The 13,389-nt window shown below is 44.4% G+C and overlaps 1 protein-coding gene across 1 annotated transcript in view; it reads right to left on the bottom strand.

Annotated features, from left to right (window-relative positions):
* The window catches only part of RTF1 (RTF1 homolog, Paf1/RNA polymerase II complex component), a 70,107-nt gene that overhangs the window by 46,327 nt on the left and 10,391 nt on the right, over window positions 1-13,389 (bottom strand). Inside the window, exon 2 of the mRNA XM_002753521.6 lies at window positions 1,506-1,616. Within this exon, the coding sequence (XP_002753567.3) occupies window positions 1,506-1,616 (111 nt within the window). The remainder of the gene's footprint in view (window positions 1-1,505; window positions 1,617-13,389) is intronic.

Below are 13,389 nucleotides of genomic sequence, written 5' to 3' on the forward strand. Positions count from 1 at the left end.
AGGCAATCACTCCCAATATGCATATGCAAGGCCCTTGTAAATACTATTCACCTGCTAATTCAATTTCCTTATGTTAATAAACATTTTTTACTTTACTGTTAACAAATATTTTCCTAGACTACAGGATAAGAAATTACACTGAAAGGTAACATCTGGCTTCTCTCCAGGGAATTCCTATCGGGAAGAAAATATTTTAAATCAAATCAGAGGCTGGATCCAGTGGCTCACATCTGTAATCCCAGCAGTTTGGGAGGCCAAGGTGGGTAGAGTCTCTGAGATTGGAAGTTTGAGACCAGCCTGGCCAATATGACAAAACCGCATCTCCACTTAAAATACAAAAATTAGCCAGGCATAGTGGTACTTGAACTCCTGACCTCAGGTGATCCGCCCGCCTAGGCCTCCCAAAGTGCCTTTAGTTGCAGCTACTCAGGAGCCTGAGGCAGAAGAATCGCTTGAACTGGGGAGTCAGAGGTTGCAGTAAGCCAAGACTGTGCCACTGCACTCTGGCCTGGGTAACAGAGCGAGACTCCACCTCAAAAAAATAAAATAAGAAACACGTAGAAGTGTTTCAAATATCTTTCCCCTCATCCCTGTTTTCCATTAAGGTTCTGGGTTTAGAGCCTGGCATTATTGGTAGGTAATTTGGGAAAGTGACCTTGGCCTAGACAATCTACAGTTAGATTTTCCTCCTTTAAAGTTAACATCATCATTCTGAGGGATGTTGAATCAATCTCCCCAAAGAAAGATTCTTTTCTCACTAAAGTATTTCCCATTAAACTACAGCATCCTTGATAGAATTTATTTTCTCTCTCTTTTTTTTTTTTGAGACGAATTCTTGCTCTGTTGCCCAAGCTGGAGAGCAATGGTGTAATCTCAGCTCACTGCAACCTCCACCTCCCGGATTCAAGCAATTCTCCTGCCTCTGCCTCCTGAGTAGCTGGGATTACAGGTGGCTGCCACTACACCTGGCTAATTTTGGTATTTTTAGTAGAGATGGGGTTTCACCATGTTAGGCTGATCTTGAACTCCTGACCTCAGGTGATACGCCTGCCTAGGCCTCCCAAAGTGCTGGGATTACAGGTGTCAGCCACTGTACCCGGCCTTTATTTTCTATCATGAAAGTGAGATTAAAAACAAGCAAACAAACAAACGAAAGTGAGATTTAAAAGATGACTCATTAGTTCTCGCAGCAAAAGTTTATGATGTGAAAAAACAACAACAACAACAAAAAAAGATGACTACTGAGTGTACCACTTCTGCAATAAGGCTGAAAAAAAAAAGCTACAGAATGGCTACGCACGTCCTGCAGAAGGACCCATTAGATAACTAGCAGTACGATGAACATGACATACAACAGCTTTCCTTACACCATTTTCTTTCTCTAATAAATTCTTCTATCTCTTAGGTTGTAAGTCTCAGTTTAAGGAAATGAGGCCAACAAGAGCCACCAATGCGAGGACCCTCAACTATCAATGGTCCCAGAAGTCAAGGCCCTCCACACCCACCTCATCATCACTGTCGGACGTCTCTGAGTCTGATGAGGCTGCAGGCTGACTCACAGGTGGCTCCTTCTCCTCAGAGTCACTGCGTTTTCGCTTTGCCAGGGACAAGAGCTCCTAATGGGACAGAAATAGTCACATCAGTTTTGTTCAACAGAGAAAGAATATCCAAGAATAATAAAATGCCCACCCTCTCTAGATCTCTTTTATATTTTTGTGCTTTCAACCAAAGGACATCGTCACAGAGACTTCTATCAGCAAGAATAGACAGACTGCTAGGATTCCAAGGTACTGAAGAAATGTTTACAAAATCTGTCGCTTCCTTTTCATTGGGAAATATATGTCTGAAGTTGGAAAGGAAATGAAAAACTGAACTGGAGGCTATACCCAAATTGTCCCTAATTCTACCCTAAATGACAGAAGCATTGATTCTCTGGAACTGGTAAGAACCAAGTTTACAAAGGTAACCTGATCGCTGTTTTAACTGGTATAGCTAGCTAACCTTTCATTGTATTTTAGGGTAACACTGGCATTTGTCGGAAAGTTTTTGAGTAAGCCTACAAACTATAAACTTCTGAGGTCATTTTATATTTTGAATGCTTAAAACCAGAAAAAAAGTGTCTATTTCCAGTGTTTAACCCAGGTTCTGACAACAGGCAGTAAGTGTGCTGGCCACTACACCAGAATCCTAATTTAACAACCCCTATTCTCCCATTCACCACTCTGCCTTGTCCTGATCACTTAAGCAAGATGACAGTAACAAGGAAGTACCAGTAAGTAAGTCATGACTACAACCAGGATTTGCTCTGTCATGTGGTTCTCTTTCCCTTGAAGTCTCCCCAACTCAGTCCAGTCACTCAAAAATGCAACAAAAGGTTACTTGCTCTGCTTTCTGCTAATACCACAATTACACTGTACTCACTAGATGCCAGGTACTTTTCTAAACATCTGATATTAATCTTCACAACAACTGTTATCATTACCATTTAAAGATAAAGAAACTAAAGAAATTTTTGTTGTTGTTTCTGAGTCTCACTCTGTCACCCAGGATAGAGTGCAGTGGCACAATCTGAGCTGACTGCAACCTCCACCTCCCGGGTGCAAGCAATTCCCATGCCTCAGCCTCCCAAGTAGCTGGAGATTACAGGCACATGTCGCCACACCTGGCTAATTTTTGTACTCTTAATAGAAACAGTGTTTTGCCATGTTGCCTGGGCTGGTCTTGAACTACTAACCTCAAGTGATCCACCTGCCTCAGCCTCACAAAGTGCTGGGATTACAGGTGTGAACCACAGCACCAGGCCAAGAAACTAAGGAGTTTAAGTAACTTACCCAAGTTATGTAACTTACCTAGTACACAGCTGGCACGTAATAGAGCCAGGATTCAAACCTTGGCAGAAAGAATCCTGGCTTCTAAATGAGTCATGGTTTACTAGTCTAAAACACCTTTCCCTTCTGCCAAACGAAAAAGATACAGCTAATAAACACCAGTAAAACATCATTCCTTAATGATGATGGCACTATACAATTACGGATCAAGTGCCAAGACAGATTTCAAAATAATAGAGTGCTACGAAGTAGCTGTTTTATTCTTCCAGTCTCTATTTTAAGAATATGTTCTCCCTCCTTGCCCAGAATGAGAAATGATCCTCTCAGATTAAACAGCTAACACTCTCTCTCAAGATTGAGTTATGAGTTGTTCATAAACACTCATAAAATGTTAACTCTTGTCATTTCACTAGAGAAAGCTAACATACCAACTTCCTGAAAGTGAAATCATACTCTACTTTTTCATACCAAAATGGTAACTCTATGGACCAAATGCAAATTATATTAACATTTGTGTGTTTATAGTCATTTTTTTTTTTTTTAAAGACGGCCTCAGTCTCCCACAGTGCTGGGATTACAGGCGTGAGCCACCGCACCCAGAGTTTTTAGTCATTTTAAAACTTGAGGTAGGCCTAGGCACGGTGGCTCACGTCTGTAATCCCAACACTTTGGAAGGCCAAGGCAGGCAGATCACAAGGTCAGGCGAGACCATCCTGGCTAATACGGTGAAACTCTGTCTCTACTAAAAATACAAAAAACTTAGCCAGGTGAGGTGGCAAGCGCCTGTAGTCCCAGCTACTTGGGAGTCTGAGGCAAAAGAATCACTTGAACCCTGGACGCAGAGGTTGCAGTGAGCTGAGATTGTGCCACTGCACTTCAGCCTGATGATAGAGCGAGATTCATAAAAACAAAAACAAAAACAAAAAAACAAAACGAGGTAGTCTGGGTGTAGTGGTTTAGGTTTATACCTGCAATCCCAACACTTTGGGAGGCCAAGGTGGGAGGCTCGCTTGTAGAGACCCAGTCTTTACAAAAACAAAACAAAAAATGCAAACAAGGTATAATTTATATATAGGAAATTTTATCCTTTCTAATATACTTTTTTTTTTTTTTTGAGACAGTCTTGCTTGGTAACACAGGCTGGAGTACAATGGCACAATCTCAGCTCCTGAACCTGCCGGTTCAAGCAATTCTCCTGCCTCAGCCTCCCAAGTAGCTGGGATTTACAGGCGTGCACCACCATGCCTGGCTAATTTTTGCATTTTTAGTAGGGGTTTTGCCATGTTAGTCAAGCTGGTCTCAATCTCCTGACCTCATGATTGGCCCACCTTGGCCTCCCAAAGTGCTAGGATTACAGGTGTGAGCCTCTGCACCTGGCCTATACTCTTCTAATATACTAACACATATAGTTTTATGAGTTTGACAAATACTTTAAATCATGACCACAGTCAAGATCTATACCTTCTCTGATATAGAGAAGATCTAATCTCTTCTCTGACCCCTTCAGATTCATAAATACACTAGTATTTCTGTTTTGATACCAATTCATTATAAGAGAGATTTGGATTTGCTATCAGTCAAAACACAGTAGACATCTGTTAAAAGTTACTGTAGGCTAGGTGCGGTGGCTCACCTGAGGTCAGGAGTTCGAGACTAGCCTAGCCAACGTGGTGAAACCCTGTCTCTACTAAAAATACAAAAATCAGCCGGGCATGGTAGTGGGGGTGCCTGTAATCCCAGCTACTCAGGAGGCTGAAGCAGGAGAATCACTTGAACCCGGGTAGCGGAGGTTGCGGTGAGCCAAGATCGCACCACTGCACTCCAGCCTGCGTGGCACAGAGCGAGACTCCAACTCAGAAAAAAAAAAAGTTACTGTAACTCAAGTGTTAAGACATTAGTACTGGCTTCCTGTTAAGAAGGTTCCACTATATATCCCAACATCTACACTCTATAGTTCCATCACACCTCAATTCTCTTGTCTTTCTTACATCCCTTCTCCCATTCCCTGGCAATCAGAGCCCTGTTTTCTGTCTCTATAGAACATCAGATAGATGGAATAATACACTATCTTTGCCTTTTGAGTCTGGCTTCTTTCATTTAGCATAATGCATGTGAGATTCATCTACATAGCAGTATGTCTCATTACTATAGTTTATCCCTATTTTTGCTAAATAGTATTCCACTGTATGAATGTACCAGTTTGTTGAACTATTTACCAGCTGAAAAACATTTGCTATGTGCAGTGGTTCACACCTATAATCCCAGTACTTTGAGAAGCCAAGGTGAGAAGACTGCTTGAGCCCAAAAGTTTGAGGCCAGCTGTGATGGTTCACACCTGTAATCCCAACACTTTGGGAGGCTGAGGCAGGTGGATCATGAGGTCAGGAGTTCAAGACCAGCCTGGCCAAGATGGTAAAACCATGTCTCTACTAAAAATACAAAAATTATCCAGGCATGGTGGCAGGTGCTTGTAATCCCAGCTAGGCTGAGGCAGAGAGCCGCTTGAACCCAGGAGGTGGAGGTTGCAGTGAGCCAAGATCATGCCACTACATTCCAGCCTGGGTGACAGAGAGACACTCCATCTCAAAAAAAACAAAACAAAAAAAAGTTTGAGACCAGCTTGGCAACATAGCACAACATCGTCTCTACTGAAAAAAAAAATGGCCAAGTGTAGTGGTGCATGCTTGTAGGCCTAGCTACCCAGGAGGCTGAGGTGGGAGAACTGCTTGCACACAAGGACTTGAGGTTACAGTGGGCTATCACTGTACCACTGCATTCCAGGCTGGGCAACAGAGCAGGACCCTGTCTCGAAAACGACAATAATAAAACATCTGAGTTGCTACCATTTGGGGGTAATTATATGTTCATGTACAGGTTTCTATGTAAACATAAGTTTTCACTTCACTTGAATAAATACCTAGGACTGGGATTGCTGGGTTGTACAGTTATATGTTTATGGTCTTTACCATTACCTTTTTTCCCATCACTTTAATGTAAATTTATAAGCTGTAGAAAGACTTCTGGGCCGGGTGCAATGGCTTACGCCTGTAATGCCAGTACTTTGGGAGGCCGAGGCAGGTAGATCTCTTGAGGTCAGGAGTTTGAGACCAGCCTGGCCAACATGGTGAAACTCCATCTTTACCAAAAATACACAAATTAGCTTAGCACGGTAGCACACATCAGTAGTCCCAGCTACTCGGAAGGCTGAGGCGCAACAATCACTTGAGCCTGGGAGGTAGGGGTTGCGATAAGCAAGGATCACACAACTATACTCCAGCCTGGGCAATAGAAAGAGACTGTCTCAAAAACACAAAAAAGATTTCTGGTAAATAATCTCCTCTGACCCCTTCAGGTTCACAAAAATACATTAGAATGCCTGTTTTTATTTTTTATTTGTATTATTTGTATTATTCTTTTTTTGAGACAGACTCATTCTGTCTCCCAGGTTGGAGCGCAGTGGAGTGATCTCGGCTCACTGCAATCTCTGCTTCCCGAATTCAAGCAATTCTCCTGCCTCAGCCTCCCAACTAGCTGGGACTACAGGGGCACACCACCACACCCAGCTAATTTTTTTGTATTTTTAGTAGAGACGGGGTTTCACAATGTTGGTCAGGCTAGTCTGGAACTCCGTGAGGCTAGTCTGCCCTCCTTGGCCTCCCAAAATGTTGGGATTACAGGCATGAACCACCACACCGGCCTTAGTATCTTAGTATGCCTGTTGTTTGTTTTTGAGGCAGAGTTTTGCTCTTGTTGCCAAAGGTGGAGTGCAATGGCAAGATCTCTGCTCACTGCAACCTCCGCCTCTGGGGTTCAAGCAATTCTCCTGACTCAGCCTCCCAAGTAGCTGGGATTACAAGTGCATGCCAACATGCCAGGCTAATTTTCTGTATTTTTAGTAGAAGCGGTGTTTCACCATGTTGGCCAGGCTTGTCTCAAACTCCTGATATTAGGTAATCTGCCCGCCTAGGCCTCCCAAAGTGTTGAAATTACAGGTGTGAGTCACTGCACCTGGTCTAGTATGCCTGTTTTAATACCAATTCAGTATAACAGAGATTTGGATGCTATCGATCAAAACACAGTAGACATGTGTTAAAAGTTACTGTAACTGAAGTGTTAAGACATTATTCCTGCCTTCCTGTTAAGGAGGTTCTACTTTACATACTGAAAACCTAACAAACAGCTCTCTTTCATCAATGAACAACTGCATCTGATAAATACAATCCCTCTACTACATTAAATAGCATATTAACAATAGTATGGGCCAGGCATAGTGGCTCACAACTGTAGTCCCAGCATTTTGGGAGGCTGATGAGGGCTGATCATTTGACCCCAGGAATTCGGACCAGCCCAGGAAATGTGGTGAAACCCCATCTGCACAAAAAAATTCAAATAATTAGCCAGGTGTCGTGGCACATGCCTGAAGTCCCAACTACTCAAGAGGCTGAGGCAGGAGAATCGCTTGAGCCTGGGAGGTTGAGACTGCAGCAACTCATGATCCTGCCACTTCACTCGAGCCTGGGAAACAGAACAAGACACTGCCTTAAAATGAAAAACTGCCCAGGTGCAGCGGTTCACACTCGTAATCCCAGTACTTTGGGAAGCCGAGGAGGGCGGGATCACCTGAGGTTGGAAGTTCGAGACCAGCCTGACCAACATAGAGAAACCCTGTCTCTACTAAAAATACAAAATTAGCCAGGTGTAGGGGTGCATGCCTGTAATCCCAGCTACTTGAGAGGCTGAGGCAGGAAAATCACTTGAGCCCGAAAGGCAGAGCTTGTGGTCAGCCAAGATCATGCCACTGCATTCCAGCTTGGGCAAAAAGTGCAAGACTCCATCTCAAAAAAAGAAAAGAAAACCACAATAGTATGGAAACCGAAAAGACTCTCATAACAGTATAAAAGATATAAGATGTACTTTCCACAACTTGAGGATTGTAAAGGAAGTTACTGGGAAAACTCACAGGAAGATGACTTTTTAGTTCAGTCCTTTATACTATTTGTTTGTTTGGAGACAGAGTCTTGTTCAGTCCTTTATACTATTTGTTTGTTTGGAAACAGAGTCTTGCTCTTTTGCCAAGCTGGAGTGCAGTGGCATGCTCTCAGCTCCCTGCAACCTCCGTCTCCCAGATTCAAGCAATTCTCCTGCCTCAGCCTCCTAAGTAGCTGGGACTACAGGAGCATGCCACCATGCCCTGCTCATTTTTTGTATTTTAGTAGAGATGGGTTTCACCATGGCCAGGATGGTCTCAATCTCCTGACCTCACAATCCGCCCACCTCGAACTCCCAAACTGGTGGGATTATAGGCATGAGCCACCATAACCGACTTTTTTTATTTTTTTTTATTTTTTTGAGACATAGTCTTGCTCTGTCTTCCAGACTGGAGTGCAGTGGCAGAACCTTGGCTCACTGCAGCCTCCGCCTCCCAGGCTCACACCTGTAACCTCAGCACTTTGGGAGGTCAAAGTGGGAAAACTGTTTAAGGCCAGGAGTTCAAGACCAGCTTGGGCAGAGATCACATCTGCCCAAGAAATGTAAAAAAAAAATTTTTTTAAGCCCATTTGAAACTGATCCATACACCAGAGGTTGATGCATCTGCAGCTCTCTCCTACCAGCCCACTTCACTGTGCCACACTGGTTGAGACATTTCATGTGTCCAGTGAATATCTCTTACTATTGTCCCTGTATTTCAAGTCACCCAGTGAAAGCCTTCCCTATTTATCTTGACATTCCCCTAGGGGAATGGTGCAGGGGGTGCCAGCATGGTATATCAAATGAAGGCTGAACTAAAGATCTACTTAAAATAATGCCAATGCCCAACCTACTTACTATAGGATGGCTGTGCAGAGATGTGGCATCTGGCTTCTAGAGCAGTTTCACTAACATTGCTTAAAAGCTGCATTTAACATTAAACTAGACTGCCAAAACTGAGACCCTGAAACAAGCAAGAAAAGAGAATGAAAGCCCATATGAATAAATCTTGACAGGTTTTATAGCTAATTAGCATGCTGAGCTCTTTCTCACTCATTCCACAAATATAACTAATGTCAGTAATTACTACCAGCTAAGACGACCAAATATCCTGGTTTTCCCAGGACTGTCATGGTTTTAGCACTGAAAGTCCTACATTCTGGGAAACTTCTCAGTTCCTGGCAAACTAGGAAGGTTGGTAACCCTACTAACAGCATCCATTATGTAGCAAGCCCTGGGTAAACAATAGTGAAGAAAAGATACAGCTGGGCACAATGGCTCATGCCTATAATCCCAGCTCTTTGGGAGGCTGAAGTGGGAAAACTGAGCCCAGGGGTTCAAGACCAGCCTCAGCAACATAGGGAGACCCTATCCTGACAAAAGGGTTTTTAAAAAAATTAGCTGGGCTGGGCACAGTGGCTCATGCCTGCAATCCCAGCACTTTGGGAGGCTAAGGCAGGCAGATCACCTGAGGTCAGGAGTTCATGACCAGCCTGGCCAGTGTGACAAAACCCTGTCTCTACTAAAGATACAAAAATTAGATGGACATTGGCCAGGTGTGGTGGCTCACACCTGTAATCCCAGCACTTTGGGAGGCTGAGGTGGGTGGATCACCTGATGTCAGGAGATCGAGACCAGCCTGACCAACATGAAGAAACCCCAACTCTACTAAAAAAATACAACATTAGCCGGGTGTGCTGACACATGCCTGTCATCCCAGCTACTCGGGAGGCTGAGGCAGGAGAATCGCTTGAACCTGGGGGGCGGAAGTTCCGGTGAGCCAAGATCACACCATTGCACTCCATCCTGGGCAACAGGAGAGAAACTCTGTCTCAAAAAAAAAAAAAAAATTACCCGGGCATGGTGGCAGGTGCCTGTAATCCCAGCTACTTGGCAGGCTGAAGCAGGAGAATCACTTGAATCCAGGAGGTAGAAGTTGCAGTGAGCTAAGATTATGCCACTGCACTCCAGCCTGGGCGATACAGTGAGACTCCGTCTCAAAAAAAAAAAAAAAAAATTAGCTAGACGTGGTGATGGGCACCTACAGTCCCAGCTGCTTGGGAGGCTGACATAGGAGAGTGACTTGAGTTGGGATGTCAAGGCTTCAGTGAGCTAGAATCTCACCACTGCACTCCAGGCAGGGCAGCGGATGAAACCCTTTGTCTTAAAAAATAAAAAAAGAAAAAACAGGCACGGTGGCTTACGCCTGTAATCCCAGCACTTTGGGAGGCCAAGGTGTGCAGATCATGAGGTCAAGAGATCAAGACCATCCTGGCCAACATAGTGAAACTCTTGTCTCTACTAAAAATACATAAATTGGCTGGGTGTGGTAGAGTGTGCCTTTAGTCCCAGCTACTCAGGAGGCTGAGGCCGGAGACTCGCTTGAACCCAGGAAGTGCAGGCTGCAGTGAGCCAAGATCGCACCACTGCACTTCAGCCTGGCAACAAAACGAGACTCCCTTTCAAAAAAATAAAAAATAAGGCCAGGCACAGTGGCTCACGCCTGTAATTCCAACACTTTGGAAGGCCATGGCGGGCGGATCATGATGTCAGGAGATCAAGACCATCTGGACCAACATGGTGAAACCTCATGTCTACTAAAAATACAAAAAGAAAAAGAAAAAAATAGCTGGGCGTGACAGTGGACGCCTGTAGTCCCAGCCACTCGGGAGGCTGAGGCAGGAGAATTACTTGAACCCAGGGGGCAGAGATTGCAGTGAGCCAAGATCAAGCCACTGCACTACAGCCTGGGTGACAGTGTAAGACTCCAGCAAAAATAAAATAAAATAAAAAAGAGGTCAGGCGTGGTGGCTCCATGCTTGTGGTGGCTCATGCTTGAATCCCAGCAATTCGGGAGCCAAGGCGGGTAGATCACTTGAGGTCTGGAGTTCAAGACCAGCCTGGCCAATATGGTGAAATCCCATCTCTACTAAAAACACAAAAATAAGCTGGGCATGGTGGCGTGCACCTGCGATCCCAGCTACTTAGGAAGCTGACGCAGGAGAACTGCTTGAACCCAGGAGGCTGAGACTGCAATGAGCTGATATTGTGCCACTGTACTCCAGCCTGGGCAACAGGGCAAGACTGTCTCAAAGAAAAAAAGAAATAAAGAAAATAAAAAATTTTAAAAAAGGAAAAAATACATCGTTCTTGACCTCATGGAATTCAAAATCAAGTATGGAAGACAGACAATGAACAAACAAAGAAACAATGAATTCCAGCCGGGTGCAGCAGCTCACACCTGTAATCCCAGCACTTTGGGAGGCTGAGGTGGGTGAATTGTGAGGTCAAGAGATTGAGACTATCCTGGCCAACCTGGAGAAACCCCGTCTCTACTAAAAATACAAAAATTAGCTGGGAGTGGTGGTACACACCTATAGTCCCAGCTACTGAGGAGGCTGAGGCAGGAGAATCACTTGGAACTCAGGAGGCGGAGGTTATAGTAAGCCCAGATCGTGCCATTGCACCTCCGGCCTGGGCAACAGAGAAAGACTTCATTTCAAAAAAAAAGAAAAGAAAAGAAACAATAAATTCCATCTAATGATAAGTGTTAAGAAGGAAATGAATCAAATGAACAGAGGATCTATTTGCAATAGGGTGATTAGAGAAGCTCCTCTGAGGTGATGGCACTTAGGCTGAGACCAGAAACTTTTCGAGAGGAAAAGAGATTAGTTTTCTGGACAGAGGCCTTCAAATGGAACAGCTAAGGCCCTGAAGCTGATAACAGCTTGGCTTAGTCAAAGAACTGAAAGAGAAACAGTGTGATTAAAGTTTAGCAGGCAAGTGGAAGAACAGAATGAGGTGGGTTAGTGGTAAGAAGAAACCAGATAATTCTGAGCTTTATAAAACAGGGTCGAGATTATGGATTTTAGGTGGAAGGCAGTGGGAAGCCATCAAATGGTCTGAAGCAGGGGAGTAACCCAATCCAGCAAGAGTTTAAAAAAAGCACTCCTGGAAAAAGAGACAGAGAAAACACAGCACTACAGCTGGTAGATGAGACTAGAGAGGCCAGGGTGGAAGTACAGAGAAGACTCAGAAGGAACCCACAGCAGTCACATCAGACAAGGTAAGTAGCAGGGACAGAGAGATGTGGGAGGATTTATGAGATGACGAGGAAAACAACAATAATTCACAGAACTTTAAATCTGAGAAGTTACTTCCTAGTGGCCGTTCCATAGAAAAACTGTTGGTTGATTTATACAGTGAATATTGGCTGGGCATGGTAGCTCACAGGTAGCCTGTAATCCTAGTACTTTGGGAGGCCAAGGTAGGAGGGAGGATCCCTTGAGCCCAGGAGTTTGAGACCAGTATGGGCAACACAGGGAGACCCTGTCTCTACAAAATATTAAAAATCAATTAGCTGGGGCTGGGTGCAGTGGCTCATGCCTGTAATCTCAGCACTTTGGGAGCCCAAGGTGGGCACACTACTTGAGATCAGGAGTTCGAGACCAGCCTGGCAAGCATGGCGAAACCCTAACTCTACAAAAAATACAAAAAATAGGCAGGTATGGTGGCACATGCTTGTAATCCCAGCTACTTAGGAGGCTGAAGCAGGAGAACTGGTTGAGTCTGGAAGGCAGAGGATGCAGTGAGTCAAGATTGTGCCACTGTACTCCAGCCTAGGTGACAGAGTGAGACTCTGTCTCAAAATAAATGAATCAATTGGCTGGGCATGGTGGCACACACCTGTGATCCCAGTTACACCAGAGGCAGAGGAGGGAGGATCACTTAAAGCCAGGAGGTTAAGGTTGCAGTGAGCATGATAACATCACTGCACTACAGCCTGGGTGACAGAGCAGGAGTCTGTCTTCAAAAAAAAAAAAAATTAGTATTGCAGTAGAGGGGTTGGAACAAGACTCTCAAAGTGACAGTGTCCCTTATCTCTTCAAGTAATCTCAATGTAACCAAGTTAGAAAATGTTCCACCATATAGGCTGGTTGACAGAGCAAAACCCCAGCTCTAAAAATTAAAGAAAAAAAGAAAACTTGACATCGTGGATCTGTCAAGTAACATTTCTTTATTCAACAAATATTTATTAAGTGCCTACTCTGTATCAGGCAAGCATCAGTATAATTTTTATTACTGTTAATATTATTATTCGTGACAGGGTTTCACTGTCACCCAGGCTAGGGTGCAGTGTCATGATCATGGCTCAATGCAGCCTCAACCTCCTAGGTTCAGGTGATCCTCCTATCTCAGCCTCCTGGGTAGCTGGGACTACAGGCATACATGTAGTGGCGCACTACCACTATACCCAGCTTATGTAGCTTTTATTTTGAATGAACAGCTGGGACCACAGGCACATGCCACCACACTGAACTAATTTTTAAAAAATTGTTTGGTCTGGGCACGGTGGCTCACGCCTGTAATCCCAGCATTTTGGAAGGCTTAGGTGGGCGAATCACGAGATCAGGAGTTCGAGACCAGCCTAGTCAATATGGTGAAACCCTGTCTCTACTAAAAATACAACAATTATCTGGGTGTGGTGGCGCATGCATATAGTCCCAGCTACTCAGGAGGATGAGGCAGAAGAACTGCTTGTGCCCGGCAGGCAGAGGTTGCAGTGAACCGAGATCACACCACTGCACTCCAG

This window comes from Callithrix jacchus, chromosome 8 (assembly GCF_049354715.1).
Source record: "Callithrix jacchus isolate 240 chromosome 8, calJac240_pri, whole genome shotgun sequence".
NCBI lineage: Eukaryota > Metazoa > Chordata > Mammalia > Primates > Cebidae > Callithrix > Callithrix jacchus.